The sequence below is a fragment of the Pteronotus mesoamericanus genome, unplaced genomic scaffold (assembly GCF_021234165.1).
Source record: "Pteronotus mesoamericanus isolate MK-2021 breed Mesoamerican mustached bat unplaced genomic scaffold, CSHL_Meso_final contig_29, whole genome shotgun sequence".
Classification (NCBI taxonomy): Eukaryota; Metazoa; Chordata; class Mammalia; order Chiroptera; family Mormoopidae; genus Pteronotus; species Pteronotus mesoamericanus.
In genome coordinates, this window is record NW_026555123.1 from 4,999,171 (window position 1) to 5,026,922 (window position 27,752).

At 55.1% G+C, this 27,752-nt stretch overlaps 1 protein-coding gene across 1 annotated transcript in view; it reads right to left on the bottom strand.

Moving 5' to 3' along the window:
• Positions 1–2,456: 2,456 nt before the first annotated feature.
• The window catches only part of DHX29 (DExH-box helicase 29), a 35,450-nt gene continuing 10,154 nt past the window's right edge, over positions 2,457–27,752 (bottom strand). The window contains exons 8-27 of the mRNA XM_054575341.1: positions 27,155–27,310; positions 26,570–26,735; positions 26,200–26,323; positions 24,708–25,316; positions 23,328–23,471; positions 19,518–19,694; positions 18,594–18,734; positions 17,315–17,459; positions 17,059–17,176; positions 15,904–15,988; positions 14,569–14,657; positions 13,385–13,513; positions 13,201–13,276; positions 12,095–12,319; positions 9,595–9,731; positions 9,106–9,199; positions 6,948–7,250; positions 5,907–6,038; positions 4,949–5,045; positions 2,457–2,708 (exon numbers count right to left, since the gene is read on the bottom strand). Coding sequence (XP_054431316.1) covers positions 2,653–2,708; positions 4,949–5,045; positions 5,907–6,038; positions 6,948–7,250; positions 9,106–9,199; positions 9,595–9,731; positions 12,095–12,319; positions 13,201–13,276; positions 13,385–13,513; positions 14,569–14,657; positions 15,904–15,988; positions 17,059–17,176; positions 17,315–17,459; positions 18,594–18,734; positions 19,518–19,694; positions 23,328–23,471; positions 24,708–25,316; positions 26,200–26,323; positions 26,570–26,735; positions 27,155–27,310 — 3,203 coding nt within the window. The 3' untranslated portion in view covers positions 2,457–2,652. The remainder of the gene's footprint in view (positions 2,709–4,948; positions 5,046–5,906; positions 6,039–6,947; positions 7,251–9,105; positions 9,200–9,594; positions 9,732–12,094; positions 12,320–13,200; positions 13,277–13,384; positions 13,514–14,568; positions 14,658–15,903; positions 15,989–17,058; positions 17,177–17,314; positions 17,460–18,593; positions 18,735–19,517; positions 19,695–23,327; positions 23,472–24,707; positions 25,317–26,199; positions 26,324–26,569; positions 26,736–27,154; positions 27,311–27,752) is intronic.

Genomic DNA, 27,752 nt, shown 5'->3' on the forward strand with positions numbered 1-27,752 from the left:
CGCGGGTGCGCAGCTCTGGACGGAGGGGCTGGCCCTTCTCTCCCGCGAGCCCCGAGCCTGAGGCTGTGCCCTTCGGACCGGTGCTTCCTGGCCCTCACGGAGAGATGGCCTCTTCCAGTTTCCCTCAGCATCATAACCGGCGTTTGCATGTGTTTTTCTCTCTCTGCCGCCTGCGCTGCTGCCGTACAGGCTTGGCGGAGACCCCGAGGGAGCCGTTTGCGGAGCGGGTTCTGCGCTGCCCCGTTAGCCCAGGGGTAACCTGGCCCTGCTAAGGATACACTCACCACGGCAGCGCGGGAGGAGGAGAGCGGGCTCCGCGGGCGCACCGGCCGACCGGCTGCGCCCCGGTTGTGTGTGAGCTCACTCACCTACGGAGCTCATTCGGGGTCGGCCCTGCGCTTTCCGGTGAATGCCTTTCATTGCCTATTCCTGATGAGAAAAGTAATGGCTGCTTATTGTGACAAAGTTAGGAAAGTTGCACAGTGCAGAGAACTTAATACGGTTTCCTAACCCAAAGCCCTGGCGCCTGGTGGGCGCCCTTCCAGCCCCGTGTGCGTGTCCGTGCCTGTCACACAGGGCGCATGCCCGCTTTCACGTATGCTGCTTATTAAGAAAGCGTGCGGCCCCTCACGCAGCCTTCATCCTCCCAGCCCGCCCTCGCGGCTCCGAACGGCGACGGGCCGCGCCTTGCTCTCGCTCCGTCCTGGCCGGCTCCCCTCCAACCTGACGAGCCCGGTGCCGCCTCGCGCGGCAGGAACCCGCCTGGGGAGTCTGCGCGCAGGAGCGTCCGCGGGGCAAACCGGCAGGGGCTCCTTCCCGCCAGGGCTAGAACGGGACACATGGCCCTCGCCCCCAGCCCCTGGATGCGACAGCCACCCCAGGGCCGTGTGTGGCCAGGACGCGGCCTCGTCTCTGGCCGCCGCCGGTCGCACCTGGCGCCGCAGGCTGGCGTTTCCCCGTGACATGGCCGCGACTTTCCAGAGCTGCAGTCTCCAGTCCGGCGTGACCCCGTCCTCCCGGGGTCAGGCCCCTGGGGCGGCTTGTACCCAACGTCGCACGCCCCGCGCGGCAACGCGGGCTCCTGGGACGGACCAGGCCTGGGTCTGGGACGCTGTTTGTGGGCTTCAATTCACAAATGCTGGGACGGCCGCGGTGGAAAGAAGGGGAAGGGACTGGTCCAAGAGCACGCACGAATGACCGAGCCACGGACGCGGACCACAGGCAGGCACGGTGGGAGCGGGGCGGGCGGGCTGGGCGGAGGAGGGCAAAGGGGGAAGGTCGGGACAGCTGTAAGGGAAGGACAACAGAGGAAGAGATGCTGTGACGCCAGCGGGAGAGGCACAGGGAAGTTTCTTTCTCAGCACAGACGTCTGCGGCCAGAAGCCCAAAGAGGGACAGACCGGCTGCGCGTCCCCAGACGCCGCCTTTCCCGGCGTCCCGCTCCCTCTGTTCTTGCTTCTCTCGTTTCTTTTCGCCACACCCTTGTACCTCCTCCTCCGAGGCAGGGTCCCCCCTGGAAACCAGCTGACCTCAGGCTTACACGGCCTGCTCTTCCTGCGCTCGGCGCTCCAGCTCCCTCGGCCCGTCCTCAGCCCCCCGCCGCCCGCCCCCGGCCCCCGCACAAGGCGCTGAGCGGCCGCTGGGTCGCCACGCCCTGGGGGCTGTGGGCAAAGTGGTAACACACCCCAGGCTGAATGGGACTTGCCTGTTAACAGTTTCCACAGCCTGACCCGAGGCCAATAATTCCATTTTACAATCAAATGTAGAGTGTGTGTATCTCCACCCGTTTCCAGATTCTGTCTTCTATACAGAAATTAAGCCAGTAACAAAACTTCTTATTCGTCAGGAAACACTGAGCACCGGTTACAAGTGCGAGCAAACCGGGCCCGTGCTCCTGCGGGCCCGCCTTGGCCCTCAGCGCCGTCCCTGCCGCGGGCTCGCAGAGCCACGGCCGGAGGCCCCCGACGGCCCTGACAGGAGACGAGGGGACGTTCCTCTCCGTCGTCACAGTCACAACGGAATTTCAAAAGGCGCTCGGACACCGAAACAAGTGAGGCCCCCGAGAAAGACCCAAGCGCTCCCCGGCCGCCCCCGGTCCACGGGCGGGCCCAGGCCAGGACTGAGGCCCTGCGCGCTGGCCGCCCTCGGCCCGGGCACTGTCGCTGGAGTGCAGGAGAGGCCCGGGTTTTGACTTTGAGTGTCAAATACTAAATGACTGACTCCCACAGCTGTTCCTTTTCACGGAAACCTAAGTACAGCAGGTTTGGGGACCCACCTTCTCCCCGGGTCGGGAAGGTGTGAACTCGCCAGGCACCAGCGACGCACAGGGCGGGGAGCAGCGGGGAGCACGGGACTCCTAACACCGAGTCCCAGACAGCACAGACCTGGCCTGCCCGCGAGGCACAGAGGGACGCGCACAGCAGGGGTGGCACCAAAGGGTTTATTGTGTGCGTGTGGCAGACCCACTGCGCGGCATCATCGTTAGAAAGAGACGAGAGAATCACGCGTGAAGACGGCACTGCCCCGCCCCCTCTGCCACGGCTCGCGCCGCCTCAGCCAGGACTGGAGGCCCGGCGGGCTGGCTGCCGGCACACGAGTTCATGGCTGTATCTTCATCTGGATTTTTAAAGCAGGAGATCATGGATTTCAGTTTCAATTAATATTCTCTGTTTTTATCAGTTCCGTTATGATCTGTAGAATCTTGTCATCTGAGTGGGAGAGGAAAAACAAAGTCATTACTGGCTCATTTCCCAGTGTATACAGATGTCAACAACAGGCACACTTCGTTAAAACGTTCTGTTAACTTAAAATACAAAACTAACAGTAATTACAAAAATTCTGCATCACACCAATTTGCTGCTCTGACAAACAGGAGGTGTGACTGTGACTCGCTCACAGCAGCCACTTTTCACGCGACTGTCTGAGGGGAAGGGTGCCCGTGCCCGGGCGGAGGCCAGGTGCGGCACGGGTTCGAATCCCTGCGGCCGCCGGCTCAAGTCACTGGCCGACGCAATGTGTTGCCCTACAGATGTGGTCTTAATTATCGCTGCACTCACACCCACTGTGACAAAAAGGAGGCTAAGGCCTGAGGGGTGATGCTGGGTGACTGTTAGTCCTTCATGAGGAAGTACGTATTTCAAAAGCCCTTCAGACCACAAGTCTGCTGACTCTCCGCCTGGGTCAGGTGCTCCAAGGCCGAAGGCCTGGCTCAGAAGGCGGGGAGGGTCAGGCCTCCCTGGGGGGACTGCCTGGGGACTGTTGTCTCTCCTGTTGTCTTTGGGGGAAGGAAGCAGAAGACCTTAACAGGAAGTGCATTCACAAAGGTGTCAAGAGGGGATGAAGGCCGCCTCCCACAACAAAGGGACGGTGTCTGTCAATCAGACAGACAACAGAGGCTCCTGGGGAGGTTGGTTAGCAGCTGCTCGGATGTTGTGGCCTCCTCACCCCGACTCGGGGGTTAGGACTGAGGGTCCTCCCTTGCCCCGCAGGCTCCCTAAGAGGCCAGCTGGGTGCGAGTGGGCACCGCGGGGCCCTGTGGTCAGGGGCCAGGCCCAACGGGCTGCGGGGGCATAAGCAAGGCCCCCTGGTGGCCGGGAGTCACCGCGGGCCCACAGAGAGCCCGGTTCTCCCTGGGGGAGGGCAGGCCGGCTGAACACAAGTGACGAACTTCAGTTACTTCTTCGTCCAAAGCTCAGCACCACGTCCCAGCCCTTCTCCCTAAAAGTCCAGAGAGAGAGGGCACCAGCGCCCTTCCCCGGCCTCCCCAGCACACACCTGTGCCCCCCTCAGGCGAGCTCTGCTCCGACTTGTTTTACAGCCCACTGTGCCCCCTGCAGAGTGGAGGCTGCTCCTGTCCTTCACGCGCCCCCGCCCCCGCCCCGAGGCTGTGGTAACGGCAAAGCTCCCGGAGGGGGTGCGGGGCGCACAGGCCTGCCCGGCTTCCAGCAGCCGGGAAGACCGCAGGGCGAAGGCCACGCAGCCACATCCGGCTGCACCCCAGCCCGCGGCCGTGAGGACTGACAGGGCAGTTGCTGAATGCAGTCACCATGGACCCATCACCCGATTCTTAAAACCATTAGAGCAGAAAAAGCAAATTTAAGTGCTTCCTGATGTGAAGCAAGGGGAAGTCTAGCACCAACCAGAAACAATCGTTTTCCTGAAAACCTGATTCTCATCAAGCCTTTAGACAGAACTACTGGTTTGCATGAAACAGAACAGTGAATTGCGTTAACTCAGCGTATGAAGACGCACCAACCACATCCTGAATGTGGGAAATGCTACCCAGAAAACAGCCTAGTTCACAACGATCATTTCATTCAAAAGGCAGGGAGATGGCGCTGGGGAAGGGCCATGGGTCAGGCGAGGGCAATCCTGCCACACGGCTGCAGCCACCCCCCACAGAGGGGCTCCATGCGCCCCGCAGGCCTCGGGCCGCGGACGTGAGCAGCTGCCAGGGCCCCCTGAGGACTCCTGGGCGCCTGGCCCGCCCAGGGAGCCTCGGTGCCCATCGCGCATGCTGGGCAAAGGTGCGCGCGGGTTCGACACGGACCCAGGCTCTGCACTTGCGAGAAGGGCAGGGAAGCAGGCCGGAGCCCCCCGGACGGGCCCCCACTCTTGTTTTCTTGGACCCCAGTAGCCGTGGTCCCAGGCAACCGGTGTGCCGATGGGCAGCACAGCTGACAGTGCTCAGTCTTACCACCCTCCGTCCTGCGAGGTGGCCGGAAGTTTAGACGTGATTCGAAGAGAAAGGATAAACTAAAGGAATCTTAGGAGAATCGTTAGGCTGTGAGTCTGATGGAATTCAGCGTTAAGTACATTTTATTAAAACAATTTTTAATCACTTGGAATGAAAGACTTCACTGTGCTGCACAGTGTACTCCAGTGTTTAAAAGCAGTGTTTAAAAAGCAAGTATTTGATTTCCTACCAACATTAGAATCAAATACTTACTTTCAAGGGACATCTTAGGATTTTCGAGCTTCTTTCGGAGGACGGAATCAATGAGGACTCGGAGCTGCTTAAAAATGACCGCTATCTTCACAGGGGCCTGTGGGGAGAAGACGGCCCACCGGCGCGGCCGCTCCCAGGCGGGGGGAGGCGTGCCAGCGGACCGACGAGGTCAGTGTGCGTGCCCACCGCCTGTCCTGGCACACGGGGGCCTCCTTACGGGACACTAGGGAAAAACACAGGCAATCACTTCCTGTAGCTACGCTGCGCTAATCTCAGTTTCCTTACTAAGAATCCATACGTCTGACAAAGTTTTATGTACTCACTGTTAAGTATACGATTGAGTGATATTTAGTAAATTGGCAGAGCTGTGCGATCCAGTGATAGAACCTTCCCACCACCTCAGCTTCTCTGTGAACACCGCCCGTCCGGTGTATTTACGTCTCCCGTCTCAGACACTCAGCTCCCCTGGCGCACCCAGGGGCCTGCGTTAGACCTGCTTAGTGCAGCCGGTCAGTGCTGACGGGCTACAGAGAGAGAGCCTCCTGGCCGGCGGCCGGGTCGGCCCAGCTCTTCCAGGGGTTTCGACAGCGGTGGAAGGGGCACGGTGTGGGGCCGGGCAGTTCTAGGTTCAAGTCCTGCTCTGCCGGAAGCAAGCCATGAAATCTCGGAAAGCTCCTTTAGCTCTCACTGAATGCACGTGCCACGCCTATGGAACAAAAACTAAGCCACCGAAGGCCACAACGCACAGCGAGCTGGCCTGTTACTTGAGATGAATGCAGCCTATAACAATGATATAATCCAATTCTCAAATTTAACACATGTAAGAAAAGATAAAATAACCCACTTTAAGTCAAATTACAGTAAAAAGTTAGGCAGATGCCAAAACACTGTAAACCTCCCTCATCCACGCTGGGAGTGGGATTTTAAGACAATCACTAAAACCAGCTGACGCGCGCACCTGGAAGCAGATCCAGCCGTCCACTGAGACAAGCCGCTCCCGGTGCTGGACTTCGATGTCGCCGCCGAAGAGCAGAACTGGAAAAGGCGTTATCAGGGTGGTTTCCCGCAGGTACACTCTGGCATACCTCACCTGTGCGGGGAGAAGGAGGGAAGAGACTTCACGGCCTAGAAACCTAAGGACGCCACGCCTCCGCATCACGCGAGCACGGCTCTGGAACTTGGAGCACACGGAGGCTTGCGACGCTGCTGTCACAGGCTCGTGTACGCGGCTGCCGCCGCCGCCACCTGTGCGCTTCCGCTCTCCACCGGCGCGGCACACGCCCACCGCGCGTGCGCACAATGCAGCTCGTTCCTGCATCGTTACCTACGAATCATTATTGCTTTCCATTGGAACAACTGTCAACCTGCTTTTGCCCTGCCCTGTATACCCTGAGCATAAATGAAACTGTCAACAAGCAATTTTACAATGTGAATGCTGTTAAATAATCAATGTAGAAATAGAGTTATGCTGAAGTTCCAAGTTTCTGGTTTCTAGACCAGTGTTTGGCTACGGCGGTTAGTTGTTTGACATTTCTCGTGGTTGACAATTACGTTTGACGCTGGGCTTGAAATGACGGCTCCTTGTTACTTAAACAAGCTGGTTTGGGCGGCTGTTTTAGTCGTAACCCGTAAACATCTGGCATTAAGTCATCTTACGGTTTCACGGTCACTCCACCTGTGAGTCCTCCCACGACCCCCTTTGGAAATGCGGCTGTGGGAGACCGAGCCGGCGCCTTAGCGAAGGCTCGGGGCCGGCGCGTCGGGAAACGCCATCTCCTTGCTCCACGTCTCTCTGCTCCAAGCGCTAACTCACCGCGGAGCCCTTGCTCTTCTTCTACTAATGAACAAGGACTGCTGTCCATTGAACGCCTACATGCACCTTGACTTCAAACACGAACGGAACGAACAGCTCGATTTGAGGCCCAAACGCCGTGCTGGCGCTGTCAGGAGGGACTTCTGGACCCCGCCCCAGCGCCAAATTGGGGCGGGCGCTCTTTACCTTCTCCTGGAACAGGAGCCAGCCGTAGGTCTGCAAACCCCGGTTCACCGAGGACGGGTGCACTTGTGCCTTGCCTTGGGCTGTCTCCACGACGCATGCCAGCTTCTCTGTGACATCGACGGATTTTGCACAGATGATCTTCCCCACGTTGTCATAGAGCCCGGCGGCCAGAACGGCTCTGAGAAGGGCGACGTCTTGGAAGGACAGGGGCTGCGAGGCCCTGCTCCCTTCCGTGCCATGAGCAGGTGTGGGTGACGAAAACCCCGCTGCCCTCACCAGCTTCATCAGCTCCTGCTTCACATCCTGCGGGGTTTGTGGGAGGAAGAGACAAGGTCGTGGCTGATTACAGCAGAGAAAGCACCCGATGGCCTTGCAACTTCTATCGCTGTTTCCCATCAAAACTGGGAAGATGTCAAATGGTCACTCACTTCGCTACAGCCCAGGTTAAATCAGAGAGGAAAAAAGATGCTGGAAAGCCAGGGACTAACGAGTCACCTGTTTCCGCCGCCCAGAGGCTTCGGATGTCGAAAACACGCGGGCGTCTGAAATGGGAGGTGACGAAGGGTGCCCCACACTCCGTGGCTCAGCACGCTCCCTCCTGGGGAGCGCCCAGGGAGCGGCGCTGGGGGCCTGGGGAAGCCGGCCCGGCCTGCAAGGGCCTCCTTCACGTGCCTCTGGGAGCCTTACTTTCGTTTGCTAAGAACTTGAAGCAACTTCACTTAACTAAAATGCTTACCTACGTAAAGGGGGACAAGAATAGGGCGGTGGAAGACGATCTGACTTTGGGGTGGGTGCCCAGAGCGACGTACGGATGACGCATCACAGAAAGGTACACCCGAAACCCAGAGGGCCACTGGCCAGCGTCACCCCATACATTGAGTGGGAAAACAAACAAATGACCAAATGAAATTACTACTTAAAATCTTTTTCTACTTTCGGTAGTGCCAATCAGCTAAAATTCTACAGGAAGGACCGCCCGTTCTTCAAAGCAAACAGGATACAAGTGATTACAAGGCAACGTTTACATTTAGGATTTCCGTTAGGTGTCTGGTCTGGGGCTTAAGGGGCTTGGGTTCCGGGGGAGGAAAGACCAGCAGCAGACAGCCGCTGCTGCGCGCAGGGCTGGGGTGAGACAGACAGCGGGCAGCCCCAGGGGGCGAGGAAAGGCTCGGGGCGGGGGGCGGGGGAGGGGGAGCGGCACCTGGGAGGCAGGGCGCGGGGGGGGGCAGACACAGGGGTGGGCGGCGCCGCAGCGGGTCCCAGTCAGCGGCCCAGAGGCGCTCGTCTTTGGCTGACCCCTGCACCTGCTGCGAGAAGAATGAGGCCTGTTCCCCTAGAGGAGTCCCTGCTGCCGTCCCGGCTGTGACAGTGAGTCACAGGGCAGGCAGGGGCCGCACTGCGTGGGGGAAAGCGCGTCTGACCTTCTGGAGCGTGAGCATAGGAGGAGGGACGCCACGAGGCAGGCCCGGCTCGCACTCAGGCCCCTCACAGCCAGAAGGCGCCCCAAGCCGCTCCCTGTGCGCCAAGAACAGGCCCGCTGTCTGGGGAGGGGCCCGGCTCGCCCACCCTGCCTCCCCGCTTCGACTCCACTCGGCTTGTCCTCCCCGTAAGCCTGGCCCCGGACAGCAGCCCGAGCCCGAGGGTGGACGGAGTCCCCGTTTCCCTGCCTCCGGGCCTGGTGACGAGCCTCGTCCCGCTCCGCTGCAGGGTCCGAGAGGCCCCGATGCCCCCCCACGGCCACCACCCCACAGCGCAGCCGGGCCCTGGCTAAGGCTGAGGGAGGCGCAGCTGCATCCAGAGGCAAACGAGTGATTCCGAGCCTGGGGCAGGAGGTGCCAAGGTGGCCCAGACACACTGTCATTCCCAGGACAAGGCAGCGGCCCGGCGGCCAGGCTGTGTGAAAAGGGCTCGGGGAGCCCCGAGGGGCTCTCACCGCCCAAAGGGGTGACAAGCTGGGGATCAAAACTAGCCACCAAGGGCGGGAACCCATCAAATACATTTAAGTCACGAGGTTCATAATGATTTTTATAAAAAACGGTGTTCGTTGATTGCCCAGGGGAACGCTGGGGAACCAACTCGTTACGGAGACTGCTAGCGGGAGGACCCCCCCTCCCCCGCCCCCGGCCACGGCCGCGCCGCGGGGCCGCCCCGGACTCACCTCCAGCGTCAGCAGCGCGGTCCGGCTGAGGAAGTGCCTCCGGCAGTAGGCCATCTCCGCGCGGTAGCCCCCCTCCTGCCGCGCGCTCTTCCACCTGCAGAGACGCAGCAGGCGCCGCCTGGGTCCTGGGGGGCCCTCCCTCAGGGGCCCCGCCCAGCGCGCTCGGTCATCGCCGCCCCAAAGAGGGTCTTGCTGGTGGGAGCTACCAGCTGTGTTTAAAATTTCAACCACAACATGCATTTTTCCTGCTTACGTAAAGCAGTAAATTACCTTCAAACATCAGTTAATACACACATAATAATATGAAATAGGCTGCTCTTAAGTTTTAGAAAGGATTCTAAAACTATGAACCTGTGAAATAACTAATTTCATCTTGGTGTACTCAAATAAGTTTCAATCTTAGTTACGAATCTAAAGCTTTCAGTGAAAGTGGGCGATACACGCTGCACAGCAAGCCGCCCCACCGGCAGCCCCGGGCCCCCGCGTTACCCGAGGTAGGCGTTGTAGGTGGTCAGGTGGTCCGAGTCCGCCACGGCCAGGGCCGCCTTGGCCAGGTCCGCCTCCTCCTTTCGCCCGATCGGGGTGGTGAAAGGAGACTTCTCCGTCATGACAGCGGCGAGCGTCGCCTACCCACGGAAACCAGAGGACCTCCCGTCAAAGGGGGCGCCCCAGGAAACAGCCGCGCTTTGAAGCCGCTTGCTGCTGCTTTCCGGTGGCCTCACACTCTACGACCGCAAACGTGCTTTCATTTTAAGGAGTTGCTTTTCGTTCCATTTTATGGAATCTAAAAAAATACATCACTCTATCTTTATGCCATCTTTGTGAGACAGACGGCAACAGTGTCCCCGGAACCGGAGAGGACCGAAGCTGAGCGGGCAGCCGTCTGTCACAGCGGGTGGCTGTCCCAGAATCGTCGCTCAAACCCCGTGACTCCGGCTGAACCCCCTCCCCCTGAGCGCTCTGCAAATACAGGGCGGGCGAAAGCAGGCTCACGGTTGTTCAGTGGAAAACAGTACAACGGTTAATAAATAAGGACACAAGAATAAGTTCTGTTTCACATACAACGGTAAATCTGCTTTTGCACCATGCTGTACTTTAAAAAACTGTACCTTTACTGTGGACGTTATTGCCTAAGCCCCCACGTCCCCGACCCCTCTGCCCGCTTACACTCGGCCCCTCCCCGCCCTCCAGCCGTCCCCGCGCGGCTGTCCGTGCCGTGGGCTGTGCACACCGGTCCTGCGGCCGGTCCCCGCCCCCTGCCGTCAGTTCCACGTGTCCATGCCTGTGCTTCTGTTCTGTCCGTTTAGTTTGTTCATTAGGTCCCACACGAGTGGGACCATATGCTGTTTGTCTCCCCTGCCTGGCCTGGTTCACTCAGCATAACGCTCTCCGGGTCCGTCCGTGCTGCCCCGAAAGGGTGAGGTGCCCTTCTTTGTTTGGGCCGAGCAGACTCCCACTGTGTCAACGCGCCACGGCTTTTCTATCCACTCGTCTACCCGTGGGCACTCGGGCTGCCCCCAGATCTTGCCTATTGTGAATACACTGCTAAGAACATAGGGGTGCACAGGTCCTCTCGAACTGGAGTGTTGGAACCCTTAGGGTATATTCCTAGAAGTGGAATTACTAGGTCAAAAGGCAAATCCATTTTTAGTTTTTTGAGGTCACTCCACACTGTTTTCCACAGCGGCTGCCCCGTCCGCAGTCCCACCCCCAGGGCAGCAGGGCCCCTTCCCCACGTCCTCGCCAGCACTGGTGGTTTGTTGATTTACTGATGATGGCCATTCCGACAGCTGTGAGATGGTAGCTCACTGTGGTTTTAATTTGCATCTCTCTGATGATTAGTGCACTGAGCATCTTTTCATATGTCTCTGGACCCTCTGTATGTCCTCTTTTGAGAACTGTCTCTTCAGGTCCTTCGCCTATTTTCTAACTGGGTTGTCTGTCTTCCTGGCATTGTGTTGTACAAGCTGCCCATGCGTTTTGGAGATCACAGCCTTGTCTGAGGTGTCAGCGGCGTCTGCGTTCCCCACAACCGAGCTCGCTTCCCACGCTGCGGACGGTCTCCCCTGACGACCTGCGCTGTGGCTACAGCCTCTCAGGCCAGCCATTGGGCGGAGGCCACTGTTTAGGCCCAGTAGGACTCTGGTGCGGTCTGTTTCTAGTGCCGGAGAGAGAGACGCGGGAACGTCACGCGCTCTCTGCCTTGCTTCTGTGGCCACCTCGACGGGCTGTCCCGGGGCCGGCAGAGGCCCCGGGCTGGGCACTCCTGAGACGGCGTGAGGAGCGCTGCGGGCACCTGCCGGCCTCTAGGACCGTTAACCCCTGCAGCGCGAGTGCCTGAGGCTGACCGAAGGCGCAGGCCCAGCCCGGGGAGGGAGGAAGAATGCCTGCCGCACACAGCAGAGCCGCCGAGGCAGGCCCACTGCGGCGGCTTCCCCCTCCGCGCGCCGCAAGCTCGGCTCGGACGTGCACACCCGGCCGTTTAGTCAGGGGCCGGGACCCCTTTCCTTTAGGCTGTCACATAAAAAATGACAACAGCCAACAAAATAGCCATCCCGTGTGGATCAATCAAAATTAGACATATTTTTTGTCAGATCAGCAAAAATATATTTTTCGGTGTGCCACACAGAATTTGGTAATTATCCTGCGTGGGCCGAGAGATAAGAGGTTGACAATCACTGGTCTGCTACATGTTCACTTGAAGAGACGCTTCAAGTGGGAGGTTTCACAGCAAAAGTCTGGACAAGCCGAAGGCGCGCATGTAACAGCGCCTGCAAGCTATCAAAGTGAATGGATGAGCATGCTTTCTTGTGTGCAAAATGTAATAGTCAAAACTTCTCATTTAGCATTCAAATCTCTTGCATTTCAACGTTAGTACAGACATTCTATTTAGCTAGAAAATTAAAAGCTAAAAACTATTCCCAAACTTAGTAATTTCTCAGCGCAAACGGCGTTTGAAGCGGAGCAGCGGCAGCGCCGGTCCTCTTACCACAGGGTCCAGGCAGCCAAACACAGCCCCGAAGATGAGCATCTTGCCGATCTTGACGTTCACAGGCAAGGCCGCGAGGTGCTGGCCCAGGGGCGTCAGTTTGGGCTCGTTTGGTTCACAGGCTCCAATTTTCCGGAGTGAATGCATCGCGTTGCTGATTACTTGAGGCTGAGGAGGGTCTAAGGCCTTGGAGAGGAAATCTTCAGGAGACCCAAGGCTGCATTTCTGCAGAGTGAGAAAGAGCAACCGAGTCAGCGCGACCCACAGCGAAGGCCAGGCTGGAGCGACCCCTGAGCTCGGGAACACCCTAAGCGCAGAGGGTGCCGTCTGCGCGCGGGCGGCCCCTTCCCACAGCCAGCAGTGCACGCATGCGCGGGTGGAGCCTTACGGAGGCGGGTGTGCGATAAGACCTTCCCGTCCATATTTTTAGTTTCTGCATTCCTCGTTTTTATGGAAAGGAAATCTAAGAACCGAGGGATGGCACAGCTCGTTGAGACTGGGGAGCCCTTGGGTGGGCCAGGGTTTCTCAGTGCTGGCTCCACTGTCTCCTCGGGCCAGACCGAGGGCTGAGGGGTGGTGGGGGCCCCGTATAAGGTTTCGCAGCCTCCCTCCTGCCCCCAAAATGCCTGCAGACGGAGCCCTTGTCCCCTGGTGAACAATGACACCCCCGCTGGGCATGGCCCATGCAGGACGTGAGACTGTGTCCTACTCTGTGAAGCGGGAGTGCCTGGGACAGAACTAACGCGCAGCAGGAGGGGCTGTTTATTTACAGCCACTAAACCCAGTCCGTGAACCCCTAGGCAGGGGTGTCCAACCACGGCCGGCGGGCCACACGCGGCCCAGGACCGCTATCGAGGCAGCCCGACACAAAATCGTCAATGCACTTGAAAATCTTTTTTTTTTTTTTTTTTGCGTATCAGTTTTCGTTAATGTTTGTGCACTTAATGTGTGGCCCAAGACAACTCTTCTCCTTCCAGTGTGGCCCAGAGACACCAAATGGTTGGACACACCCGAAAGTCATACAAGGCAGGATGAGGTTAGGTCTTCATTTTTTTCCCTAGCAGGGGTGAAGAATAACAAATTCATCGGAGTTCCTGTGGGATTACCATAATATGAAGACACAGTTCCTCCAAAGGCACACGTAAGATTTCAGGAACGGAATAGTCCATAAAGCCTTCAAATCTGAAAAACAGCAGCAAACGTCAGTCACGGCTGCGGCCCCCGCCCCCCCGCCCCCTCCCCTTCCTCCGCACAGACCCCGGGATTTCACGGCAGCGCTGCTGCGCCTACCTCTCCCTCGTGTACAGCCGGAAGCAGATGCCCTCGCGGACCCGCCCGGCCCGGCCCTGGCGCTGCAGAGCGCTGGCCTTGCTGATGAACGTCTCGACCAAAGAGCTCATCTGACTGCTCTCGTGGTACCTACAGGGGCGGGCGAGGCAATGTAAGTACGCAGCTGACTGAGGCCGACTCTGGAGGAGCTGGGACACTTGCCTCTTGGAATTAAGTTGAAGACAGACCAGAAAGAGTCCATTATCGCTGTGGACCAACACTTTCCAAATTGAGCTTTAAATTTATACAATTTAGCCAGTGCTGCACACTAGCTCGCATACCGTACATTAAAAGCTCTGGCACAAGGAAAACCGGCCTAACTCGGCCTTTCCCACGTCAGTCTGGCCATGGAGCCTTCCCGACTGCGGTGGGATGTCTCTTCGTTATGCAACAGGGGCTCCCAGAACGAGCTTTGCGACATGCCTCAGTGAACACTGTGACTCGCCACACTTTTCCCAGGACACAGTGAGGCTCTGAAAACGCTTCTCCAAAGGTGCAATTTTAGAACTCAGGGGTTTGCCGTGTTCTGGATAGCCACGCTTATTTCCAAGTGGCGCTCGAGTCTCCTAACTCACGCGCGTGTGCACCGATGGCGACAGACCGCCAAGGTGGCTTCACCTGATGACGCGACCCAAGCATCCGAACTGCTACAGGAGCAGGGGCTTCTCGGCGAGGATCCAGCCGTGAGGACCGGCAGTGCCGGCCACTGCGCTGGGCGCTCCCCACCGCACGGTTTTCATTTCCCTCTTTGATGTGTGAAGAGGTCGATGGCTATATTGCATTACTTAAGATTATAACCAAAGATTTAAATCTAACTGTAATTCCAAAATCCATACTATTTTTTTATAATCTCCCAAATAATGCTTTTCTAAACCAATTTACTTCACAAGCCAGCATATTTATAAAAATGTACGTTCTGAAAATTTTCTCTGAGAGTGCTTTTCTAGAAGTAGCATTACACTGGCTGCTTATGGGAAAGGCAATAGCATGAAATTCGATATTTTAAAGTTTCTATAGTTTTGCTTTGGGCAGAATTAGGATATTTGAAAACTTCCTTCTATGATTCTGTGGCTTCTCCTAAGAATTCAAGAGCCCCACACTCTTTTCAGGTTGAAAACGTTTTGATTTGGAAGAATCAAACTTACTTATTCTCTTTTGTTCTTCCAGCATCAATTACAAACACAACATCTGGAATGGTGATTCCCGTCTCTGCGATATTTGTTGCGAGAACAATCTGAGGGGGAAAAAGAAACCCAGAATCCTCAGGTAACAACTTGCAGCAACGTGCTGTCACGTGCGACTTCACAGTTTGCGTGAATGAATCTAGAACGTGAACTTCAGCCCTGGCTGGTGTGACTCAGTAGGCTGCGCACCCTCTCGCGACCTGAAGGGCCAGAGGTTGGTTCCGGGTCAGGGCACAGGCCGGGGTTGCGGGTTTGGTCCCCGGTCGGGGTGCCTACAAAAGGCAACCAGTTGATGTTCCTCTCTCACATCAGTGTTTCCCTCTCTTTCTCTGTCCCCTCCCCCTCTCTAAAATCAATAAGCCATGTCCTTGGGTGAGATTAAAAAACAAAAAAAGGTGAATTTCAATTAGGTTTACAAAAATTTACAATCTATTTGTTATTGCCGTGCAACTTGAATTTGCTCTAATTAGTTTCATCACCTCAGCTTGCTCATTCAAGTTACACTTTTCATTCCAAAAAAATATCATTTCCTTAATCCTCGTCAGCACCTCAACAACAACTGAGGAGCAGTGGAAAGCGGGCAAGGCCATGTGCACTGACCCGACATCTTCTAACTGTGCTCCGAGAGCCCCCGGGCCCTGGGGCCGCGCCCCTTTGAAAGAGGAGAGAGTGAGGCGGTTGCCCAGGGCCCCAGGCAGCGTAGCCGCTCAGAGCTCCGGGACAGGACCAGGCCCCGGCATGGGAGCCCGGGCTCTGCCTGGGAGCTGGTTGTCCCCACGGCTCCTCCCCGTGCTCTCTCTCCACCCCTTCTGACAGAGCGTTCAAAACCGGAGAAGCTCCCTTTGGCAAGTATCTCTTCACTCATAATCCCAAACAGAGGACACAAGAAAAATGCTGAGATTACCTGCCCCTTAACCTAATGGTCTATGTATTATAAAACAAAAACAAACAAAAAAACCCCCAACCAAACCAACCAAACCACAATCAGGGAGGAACAGCCTGGAAAACAACAGCGAATTCTGCCTGGACTCTGACAGCTGCTGACACCCAGCGTGCCTTGCGATGCTTCCTGGGGGGCAAGCCGTGGTTTTTCTTTTTACAAGCAACGTCCATGACATATTTTCCAACTACCATTCCTCCTAAAAAGCTCGTCCCTTCGATAACACGTTAAGTGTCCAAAGGCTTTCATTTAACGTTGGGTTCGCTTCCACGTGCAGCTGCCTTCGGCGGACAGTGCGGACGTGCCCCTGCGACCCGCCCCGACCGGCCCCACACACTGGCCGGACGCAGCTTTACCTTCCGGACTCCTGGAGGGGGCAGCGCGAATGCCGCGGCTTGGTCTTGGGTTGAAAGAATGGAATGCAGAGCTATCACTTTACATCTGAAAGTTAAAACCATAGTTCTTAGCAAGACTTTCTCTTTAGAAGACACTGCAAAGGACAACAAAATGTATTTGCAAATACGAAGCAAATTTAACTACATTTTTTATCATGAAAAATTTCACACACACACAAAAGTTCTGATAATGGCACAATGAAACCCCACATACTCATCAAAGAGTAAAAAGCTTAACTTGAATAAATCACAGGGAACACAGGGCTCATAGGGCTTTAAATGTTCTGAGGCTGACGCGGCAACGGCGAGCTGTGCCAAAGCCGAAGCCGGTGAAGCAGGCGCCCGCCCACTCGGCGTGGGGGGGTCTGCACGGCCAGAGGGCTGGGAGGGGCTGCTGCCCTGCTGCCGCCCACGGGACCCCTCTGCTCCATCACACAGAAAACAGAACAGCCCTGGCGGGTGCGGCTCAGTGGACCGAGCGCTGGCCTGCAAACCAAAAGGTCACCAGCTGGATTCCCAATCAGGCCACAGGCCTGGGCTGCAGGTTTGGTCCCCTGTTGGGGGCGTGGGAGAGGCAACCACACATTGATGTTTCTCTCACATCGATGTTTCTCACCCTCTCTTACTCCTTTCCCCACTCTCTAAAAGTAAATAAATAAAACCTTAAAGAAGAAAACAGAACAAATGCAGAAACTGAAACTAAAATTTTTAGTAGATAAAATCTTGTAATAGAAATGTTACAATAAAAACAAATTTGCTCCCCAAGGACAACTTTAACTGAAGGCAAAAAGACTTTGAAAGCTCCGATCAAGAGTTTTCATGTATGGCCCCGGCTGGTGTGACTCAGTGGATTGAGTGCCAGCCTGCGAAATGAGAGGCCTCCGGTTCCATTCCCAGGCAGGGCGCATAACTGGGTTGCGGGCCAGCTCCCTAGTTGCGGGTGTGTAAGGGGCAACTTGATATTTCTCTTCCACATCAATGTTTTTCTCCCTTTCTTTCTCCTCCCCTTCCCCTCTCTCTAAACATATATAAATAACATCTTTTTTAAAGAGTTTTCATGTATGAAACCTTTTTCTATTTTAAGATCATGGGGAATATAGTAAGATTTGTAGTTACCGTTCAGAAGAAAACCTTCTGTCAGTCGACAGGAGATCATACAACTGCTGAATGTGAGCAAGGCCGGGTAAAAAGATCAATACTGCTCCTTCAATGTTTCTGAACTGGGGACTTCTATCTGCAATTTCAAAAAGGAGAAGCTGTTCAAAATCAGAAGAAAGATAAGGGACAGCACAGAAGGCATTGATAAAACGCCTCCCGTGAACAGAAAAGTCTTATCAGAACAGACGGCAGCACACTGGGTGTTGACGCACACCTAAGTACGTGAGGAGCTCCAAGACGAGGTCCAGGTTGATCTTCTGAGGGTTCATGTAGAGGAGAGCATGCTGGGTGCGGCTGCTGTACTTTTGGTAAAAGGGACTTAGTTCAGCACCTGCATCAGTCTGAGTTGGGATGTATTCCTAACAGAGACGCAATCAGAAAAAGATAAAAAAAAATAGTTAAGTATTTTTAGAAGACAAAAAAGGAAAAGATCTGTTTTTCTCACTGTCACCATTATTATTTTGTTACAATAGTGCCAGAGCACGTTTAACCATGGAAAATGGAACAGAGTGTCACCGCTCTCCTGGAACTCAATTTCATCCCGTCCCCCGAGGCGCAACAAGGCCCTCCTCTCGGCACAGATGTGCAAAGCCATGATGGGAAGGCAGACGCACAGGTGCTGCTCTGTGGCAACGGAGGGCTGGGGGAGTGGGGTGGGGGGTGAGTCGGCTTCCAGGCTGGGACGCGCTGCTGCCCTGCGAGTGGTTTACACCTGCCTCCTTCTTCCCAGGTTTGACTTTGGTTGCTGAGTCCCAGGCATCTCTCCTGAATACCTTTAATTTTCTAAAGTCTTTCTTTAGTTTCTGAATTCTGTCTCTGAGATTTCAGGGACAGACTTTAATTTTTTGCTTTCTTGGTTTGCCTGCTTGCTTAAAGGACAGAGTGACTTTGTGCTTCTATGAGACTGGGTCTGTGCGTGAAGTACCGTGGGCACAGCAAAGACAGCAGGTGTAGGAGCACCGGATCGCACACAGGGTGGCCCAGCTTTGTGATGTTTCCAAAAACACGCCTGAAGCGCACTCTCCAGGGAGCACTGTGCCGGCCCTGGACGGCTCAGCTCCAGAGCCGAGCTGGGCGCAGCCCGGAAGGAGGCTGCCAAGAAAGCCGCTGGCCAGTTCCCAGCGTCCGCCTCGTCCTGACCTGCTACAGGGCCCAGGTACCGCCGAGAGAAGCGTCACCAGCTGGCTGCTCAGTCACGGAGCGCCGCTATGGAACAGCACACATCGCCCCCTGCCCCCTGCCCATGGTCCTCGATTCTGGGTGAGAGCCGCTAAGGCCCAGAGTAGTACAAGACAACAACACATCACGGCCTGGGCGCCGCGAAACAAAGGAGAAAGAAGGGCCTTTCGAACATGCTCTCAGCCACGCCCGTGCCCCTTCTACCAGCGTCCGCTCGCGTCCCCGTGCCGGCGTGGCTTCAGGACCCTCGGGGCAGGCTACCCGTAGCTCTGGGGAGCGCTGTCTGTCAGCCTTCCAAAATGTTATCTTTTTACCTGGTACTTTTTTATTCCCCCTCCTTTGCTTGTAACATTTATGGTTATTTCTTCTTCCTCCTCCAGATATTTTTGACAATATTCTGAGTCTTTCTCCAGTACAAAGCCTGTTTCTTCTACTATATCTTCAAGATAAAAAACCTGCATAGAATAAGGCATGAAAATAGTAAAACTTATATTCATTTCAGTAAATATCCTTTTATTTTTTTATTTTTACTTTTAAAATATTTTATTTATTTATCTTTAGACAGAGGAGAAGGAAGGAAGGCAGGGAAACATCCCTGTGTGGTGGCCTGTCATGCGCGCCCCCCACTGGGGACCTGGCCCGCAACCCTGGCCTGTGCCCTGTGTGGAATCGAACCGGTGACCCTTTGGTTCACAGGCCGGTGCTCAGTCCACTGAACCACACCAGCCAGGGCTCAGCGAGTACCTTTTTAAAGAGAACAAGGGGATTGTTACTTTTGAATGTCACCAAACACTAATGTAGAATATTATGAAAACAGCGTTATCTGCATTATTTGGGAGCGAAGCGCTTTGCTGACAAGGATGAGCCTGTCCCCAGAAGCCTCAGGACAAACGGCACTGTGGTGTGTGCTTCTTACGTGTGGAACTGATGAAGAGCTACAGAGGCAGAAAGAGGCTTCAAAGCCGCGCTGGCAGGAGAGGCAGGGCCAGGGAGCTCCCCCCGCCAGCGCCCCTGGGGCACAGGGGCCTCTGCACTGGGGAGGCGCTTGGCGCTCGGCCGGCGCACGGGCCTCTCCGCAGAAGCCTCAGGGCGGCAGCACTGACCCCCAGGCGCCCCGCCACCAGCCCCCCCTGTGGCCTGTACCCCGCTGGGAACGCACTGCTGTCCCCCGCGGGCCCCTGCTGGGCCGCCCGCGGGTGGGCGCTGCTTCCGTTCACTCCTGCTGTAAGGACGCTCACCTCGACAGGGTAGCTTCTCCCTGAAATCCTGAGGACGGGGCAGTGCGTGAAGTACGCGGAGAACTTGTCGCTGTCCACAGTGGCGCTCATCAGGATCAGGTGCAGGTCGGAGCGCTTCTGCAGAATCTCCTTCAGGATGACCAGTAAGAAGTCTGACTGGACACTTCTCTCGTGCACCTAGGAAAAAGGGAACAGACGCGTTCGTTGTACACGCGGCCTAGTAAGGCTGAAACAATCAGACACGCAGTCGCCAAGTTCACCAGTATTTAAACATCGTCAGTGCCCGTGCGGGGAGACAGGAGCTGTGTGCCCAAAGCAGGGCAGGCGCCCAGAACCAGCCACGCAGGCCCCCGCAAGAGGCAGCCAGGAACAGCCGGCCCAGGATGAGCGGCCCCGGCTGCCTGCGGCTGGCTCCACCCCAGCGGGCGCCCTGCGAGTGCCACGGGAAAAGAAAAAGGAAGAATAAAATGGAAACCAGTAAACCACGTGATCTGGGGCTCCGCTGCGAAGAGAAAGCGGCGCTGTCCCCGCCGCCACAGGGCTGAGAGTTTACCCACCCTCTGGAGACGGGCGCCCGGCCAGCAGGGATCTGGCGGGGTCCCTATCGGCTGTCCAGGAAGAGCGCGCCTACGCCCCACCAGCGGGCGCCTGTGGCCGTGTGTGACAGCCGCGGCGCCCTGTCCGCCCGCCCGCCCGCCCCGCTGCGCACGGCAAAGCCGCAGCTCACCGAGGAAACAGAGCGGGGAGCAGGTTTGGTCACTTGTTTGGCTGTAAGGACGGCAACAGTGTTTAATGTTCAGGCTCTGGACCCAACTGCTCGGACCCCTCCTTGGTCTGGCCACTTGCAGCGTGACTTGAGGAAACTTACTCAGCCGTCTCAGGGTCTGTTTCTGCTCCCACAAAACGGGACCCAAACAAGGCAGTGCGCGGCTGTGACAACCCCGTGGGGCCACGGGAAGCCCCTCCGCCGGAGCCCAGCAGCAGCGGGCATGGGCGCTGCCCGCTCTGTGCCGGTGCCCGGCTGGGACGAGGACACCGTGCGGGCCACATGAGAGCGCAGGAGAAGGCGGCTGCCCCCGGGGCTGAGGAGGGGGCTGGAGAGACTGCCATCGTGCTGAGAGCTGAGGGGACTTTGAAAAAAAGAGGCAGGGACCGGATGAGAAGGGAAAAGGTTGTCCCAGGACCCAAGTCCTGCGAAATCATGGTGGGGGGTGGTCAGGAAGAGGGGCAGGGCGCGGGCCGGGAAGAACCTGGAGAGGGGCTCGGGAACCTCAGGACGCTGGGGCAGGGAGCTGAGACCCCAGGGAGCCCAGGAGTGACGGAAGCCTTCTGGGGCAGGGCAGCTGTGGCCCGGGTCTCGTTTTTAAAGGCACCTGGCTCCCGGGTGGAGGATGCCACGGAGGAGAGCGAAACCGAAAGCAGGGCTTCTGACTGGCGGCTCTTCCACTAACTAAAGAGACCGCGGCGGCCTATCGGAGAGCAACCCCAGCGGACACAGGGGCTGAGGCAGCCGGAGAGCAGAACCAACAGGCCCGGGGGTTTTGGCCGCGGGTCTGTGCTTTCGGCGTCTCGGGGCCACACGGGAAGAAGGAGGGCTGTCCTGGGCCACATGCTAAACACACTGTGGCACGTAATCGCAAAAAAGCCTCACAATGTTTTAAATTAACTTATGATTCTGTGTTGGGCGGCAGGTTGGACATTCCTTATGGGGATGCGGGAGAAAGAAAAAGGAATCATCTTGGGGGGTTTTCCTTTGTGGTTTGACCGGGGTATTTATGTCCGCAGAGCAAAAAGGCGATTTCCTGGTGGGTGACACAAATCCGGGGACATCATCAAATACACGGTACTAACACATACTCTGATTTTTAAAAGAGAGAGAAAAAGGAGGCTGGAACATAAAATAGAGCTCATAAAAACCTACACTGTATTGTTAGGGGCAGCTGGGAGAGACGGGCAAAACTCTGGGTGTGGACATACCGGCAGCCAGCGGGCAAAGCTGCGTAACTCACACACTGACCGGAAACCGCAACAAATCCCACCGCCGTCCCGAACGCCGAGGCCGGAAGCGCCACCCCCGGCGTTTTCAGAAAGCAGCTGCGCAGGGCCCACTGACCTCTGCGGCACATCGCTGCCACGCTTCTCTTCAACGGAACGGCGGTTTCAGTGGGCTTTCCTTACTGTGCCGTCCTGCGGGGGACGCTGGGACAATTCAGAAACCCTGTCCACAGACTGCTGCCACTGCACACCAGAAACAGCGTCCCGCAGTTGGTCTGGCTTTTACATTAGCGCGCACCCTGAGAGAGAGCTGCCCAGCAATTTTCTGATAAACCGAGGCTTTGAGAAAATCTGACTAGCTAATACAAATATTTCGACCTACTGTAGCAGTAAAAAGTTCTCATTCTAAACAGACGGATTAGCATTTTGCTTATCTGGGCGCTTGGGGACACTGGCAGAATGCAGGTCTGGGCTGCGCAGAGCGGGGCTGTGCCCGGCAGCTGGCCCGGCGCCCTGCGGCCTGTCTCCCCACCCCCGTCTCCTCAGTGAGGACAGCACTTCTCCCCCGGGAGAACAGGCTCCTAAATAAAGATGACTTCCCATCACTTCCCTATTACCAAACTATTAGGCTATTAAAAACACCCTAACGTTCACCTGTCTGACAACAGGAACATGGTTAAATAAATAGGGGACATCCAAACTGTATACCACAAAGCTACTAAAAATTATGCTTTTGTAGACGAATGACATGAAAGAACTATAAAATACATACATATTATACACATCTATACACAAATTAAATGTCAATGTTGATTTCTTTTATGGGTCACAAGATTAGTATTTTTATTTTCATTTTTCTATTTATCTGTATTTCTAGTATTTCCTAACGAAAAGGAGGAAAATAACACAATAACCTATATATAGTTATAAATTAAAAATCAATGAATGACTGAACTTTCACTAGTGCCTCTGAACTTAGTGAATTAACATGTTCATAAAAATTTTACATCGGAAAAAATTTTTAAATATTTTTTGAATAGAAGTGCAATATATATTATTTCTTCTGGTAAAACTTATGTGCAAAACAAATCAGTTTATGTATGCTAGGTTAGTATGCCATTTAAAGTAATTCTAAAGTGAAACTCTTGGCATAAGTCAATTTAAGTGTGCTTTCAAACCTGATTCAAGTAGGGGTATGTCTAGAGACAAAATGACACAGTGGTGAAGATTCCTCGGTTTTTGTAAGAATCAGAGGAAATCCCTTGACATCTGAACGTGGCCGAGAGGCAGTGAGTGGGCTGGCTGGAGCGCGGCCGCAGCCGAGCACCTGGCCTTGACCCCGCAGGCGCGGAGCTGACAGGCTGTGGGAGCTCACGCAGCTATTTAACGCTCTGCCTCAATTCCTGAGTGGTAAAACAGAGTAAAACACTATCTACACTGGACTGCGGGGGGAGTGAATGAACGTGATATATGGAAAGTCTTTGAGAACAGCATCTAGCATGTAGTGAGTGTTATTTAGTATTTGCTAAATAAATCTGCCCTGGCTGGGGGCGCACCAGAAGCAACTACACAATGATGTTTCTCTCCCTCTCTTCCTCCCTTCTCCTCTCTCTGAAAATAAAATAAAATCTTAAAGTAAGTGAAGTAAAAAATAAGTCAGCAACAGATACATTCGCTAGAGAAAATAAAATAGTTATATGTAAAGTGCCTGGCCTATGTAAGCACAGAGAAAATGTTGGCTAACATTACAAGCAGCATCTTTTTAATACAAACATGTTCAGGACTTCCGAGACCACCACTCCAGAACCTACTCACCTCGTCTACAATAACATGGGACACACTCGTTAGGAGACCGTCTTCCTGGAGCTTCCTCAACAAGACGCCTGTCGTACAATAGAGCAGCCGGGTGGACTCGCCAGCCCGAGACTCCATCCGGATCTGATAGCCGCAAAGGGAGCTCTGCGGGGAGCACACAGGGCGGTCAGATGCTCACACGGGCAGGGACAAGGGCGGGCCCTGCCCCGGGTGCCCCGGGTGCCCCGACTCCGTGCCATGGGACACCACCCCGGTTTCCCCAGGGCCTGCAGCCACAGACACCGGCAGCATTTGTTCCGTGCATTTTAAACAACACAGACCTTTGCTCTTGTCAAAGCGCTGAGCCCAAAAGCTGTCCTGCTCTGTGCCCCACGGTGTGGCCGCGGAAACGTGACCGGGGGTTTCAGACTGAGGTGCGCAGGGGCGGGGCCCGGTGGGGCCCCGCGCGGTCTGCGCGCCCGCCAGGCTCTCACAGGGGCTGCTTCCGGGCCAGGCAGCGGCCAGCGCAGCGGCGGGAGGCCCCGGAGTCCCTCCTGTCCCCACGTTTTCTGCCTCACTTCCTCCTCAGACACTCCTGGGTCATGTGTGCAATGGCTGCCACTGCCTTCAGTAAGCTCCTTGTAAGACAAACTGACATTTTTTCCTCTTCTATTCCATGAGAGAAACCCAAATAATTTGCTACGTAAAACAATTTTTAACGAAGGGGTGCCCACCTTAACGGTAGACAAAACTGTCAAATGCCGTCTCTGGAAAGGACAGTTCAAAGCACAGGCGAGCCGAGTTCTGCGAACCGGGCCTTCACCCCTGGGTCTGGCCCGTCTCACTGGCCCGCGTCGGGCATCCCCCGGGTAGGGGTTGGCAGCCCGTGTCCACCGACGTGGCAAAATGCCCGACAGCAGACACTTACACACTTTTTCTAGTTTGTTTTAAATACAGGGTTGCAAAAGAGTCTAGAGTTTCTTTCTACATTGTTTTTCCTTCTGCTCATTGAAAAGAATGAATGAAAACCATTCAGGAATACGTTCCATGGAAAAGATTCACAAAGACTCCAGCTAGATGGCATTAGAGTCAACTATGCATTTGTCTATAACCTTTGAACGTTCAATTTAGTAGTAACACATCTGACTACTCAACTATTGACCTGAATCTATTCTTTTACACGAGAATTTTCATGACCGAATCACTAACGACCGTTTTCACGCAAAGGAGAGTGGCACCGCCCCGCGTCTGTCAGGCAGGATGCGGCCCGGGCCCGGGGGGGGGCGGGTGCCCCTGGGTGCCCAGGCCCCGTGGGACTCCTATCTGGTGCAGGTGGCGCCTGGGTCCCGGGAGCGGAGGCGCGACGCCGCCCTTCCCCGAGGCAGCGGCGGGACGGCTTACCCTTCCTCCGGGTCCGTTTTCACAGCCCAACTCGTCACACACCCTTGTGGCTAAACTCACTGCCGAGATCCTCCGGGGCTGGGTGCAGATGATGTTGCATTTACTCGTCCCCGACTCCGTCAGAAGCAAGTCCTCCAAGAGGAACTGTGGCACCTGCGTGCTCTTCCCACTCCCGGTGTCGCCTGCCACCACCACGACCCGGTGCCTCTTCAGAGCGTCAACGATCGAATCCTTGTGTTTGAACACAGGCAGCTGCTGCCTCTCCTTGAGAAGTCTCTGGTACTTCGGGGAGCTTCGCAGCTTTCTAAAGAGGCTTCTCACAGGTTCCAAGTCTTCTGCCTTTTCCGATTCCGAGGACGGTGCAGAAAAATCCTCATCAGAAACTAAATTTTCCCAGGACTCCTCCGGATCTTCAGAGTTTTCTCTCTTACTTTCAGAATGCTGCTGCTGCTGCTGCTGCTGCTGCTTCACTTTATTCAGAAGCTTGGCAATAAAAAGATCACGTGGTTTATTGGTTTCCATTTTATTTAATTCCTCCTTTTTCTTTTCTGCATCACTCCACTCCAGCCAAACATCTCGGTAAGTTGGAGGAAGTAACTGATGAACTGACTACACAGGAGAAAAATAGCAACATGTTATTGTCACTCACTCTGGACACCAAAACCCAGGTCAGAACTTAGAAGGATAACAATCTTCCTCTTAAAATGTAATTTATCTTTTAAACTAGTCAGCTGCTACTTTTAAGGTAAGATGTACATGCCTATGACACAAACTGAGAAGTAGCCTATCATATTCCAGCTTCTGAACTTACCTGTGGCGTGGTCTTGGGCAAATGACTTAACCTGTCTCAGTTTCTCCATTTGTAAAGTGGGGCTAGTAAGCGCCTCCCTTCAGGCACGCTCGGAGGTGAGCTGCAGGTTAATCCACGGGAGGGGCTCACTGCAGAGCAGTGAACTATATTTTGCAAAATAGGGCAAATACAGACATGAAGAACTTTTATTGATGAAACGGGAAGGAACTATTGTTTAGAGTTCTGCTTATTCAGTGTCTGAAATTGTCAGTGGGTCTAATCTCCCAGGAAGAAAGACGCATACAATTCTTGTGAAAAAAAAGTGTGGACGGTCCCCCCAAAGAGCCCTGTGTTCTCTCGAAAGTGCTTCCTTCAGTAGCACTTTATTTTAATCTTTCCTTAAACTGGAAGCTTATAGTTAATATAACTTAAAATTGAAACCAGAACCAGCGCCCGTAATTTTTTAAAGCTGAGCCAACACACCACTAAAGGGACACTGTTCACAAGCTCTCCTTAGTTCGCCCCCCGCACGGTGACTTTCCCTGAGAATGGTGCGGCCTGGCAGCCTGGACCGACCAGGGTCTGAGCCTCGGGTCTGAGGGGAGACGGGCCAGGCCACATCGGGGGTGAGAGGAGGCCGGCAGCTCTGAACGCCCTGCCCGCCGCGTCTGCTGCCCGGCGACACCGGAGCGGGAGCCTCACCTGCCCTTTCACCAGCCGGTAGAGCGCCAGCGTGGCCCCCAGGTGCTGCGCTTGCACGCCGTCCTCCGTCAGGATGGCGGGGCACACCACCAGCACGTCCTCCTCGGACCTCACCACGCGCACCCTGCGGAGGAGACGTGGGAGCGGCGTCAGGGTCCACCAACGGGAACCAACGCGCATGTTCATCACTTAAACGAAGGGCTCCATGGAAGACGCGTGCTTGACGCTCTGCGAGCACCCCCAGCCTGAGGTGCGGAACGGGAGAGCTTCCTAAAGGTTGGCCTAGCTCCTGACAAACCAAAAGATTTTCATCTTCCATTTTTCTAAAAGTTACTTCAGTTAACAAAACAAACAAACAAACAGAAAATACCTGCATTTCCAGTATCGACCTACGGGAACTTTTTCGAAGGAAGGATTTGGACTCTTGGGAAGATTCTTCCTGACCCAATCGATGAGGAACTGTTTGGGAGACTTTCCAGTCCAGCTTCGGGCAGTATAGTCAAGATTCCTGACGTCATGGGTTTCCTTCTTCTTCTCTGCAATGACAGGCAGGTGCTTCTAGGACACCGCGGGGGGGCGGGGCGGGCTCCCAGCTGCTCCCACCAGGCCACGCGCAAGTGGCTTTCAATGGCCTCCTGGAGGGACTGCACGTGTTACTGGTGAGAGGCTTTTTTCACCAGGAAGCTCACGTTGGATCTGTCATGGAAAGACTGTTCTCGCAGAGTCTGGGGGCTGACGTGGAGAGGGCCGAGGCTGCAGCAAGAGAGCTGCAGTTACAAGGTGCGACGCGAGCAAGTCACCGCGACTGCTACTCTCCCCAGAGAGCCTGCGGAGCCGGCCGCACAGTCGTCTTACCTGGTCTGCTAGACGCAAAGGAACACGATTTCTTCATTGCGTGTTCCTTCACATTTTGCTAGCTACACATTACACCTGGAACGCTTTCCCTTCGTTTTACCTTTCTCCTCAGCAGCAGCTGCAGATTTTTCAAACAAATTAAAGGTCAAAGCACTTTCCCCTTCTGTGGCTACAGGAGGCTTTTTCCTCTCATTCTGTTGCTGTGAGATCTTCACGGCTGGGTTGAATACTGGATGGTCTTCTAAAGTTTCCATTTCTACCAAGAACAAACACAGTGTTTAGTTTTATGTGTTTGTTTCTTATGCCCTTCTACTTTGCAAAGATGGTTTTAAAAAACGCCTTTTTCATTGTGACCAATTGTTCAACACCTCCTATCAGAAATTTGCACAGAAGTAAAGGCAACTTATGTTTGAGTCGCGCACTGAACTTTTTAAACCAAACTGTCCAGCTGAGGTAGAAACGAGCCCGGGGGCTGGGGGGGGTGCGGACTCCGCCCCTTGACCGGAGGTGGAGTTCCCTGCGCTCACAGACGCACAGACCACAGCTGCCGGCTCCAGGTGGCCCCCGCAGCCGGCTTCCGTGTGGTCTCTGAGCCGAGGGGGATTTTTACATTTTTAACTGGATGAAAGGATAAACAAAAATAGGTGGTGATGTCAAAGTTATATGAAATTCACGTTTCGGTGACCACACGTGAACTT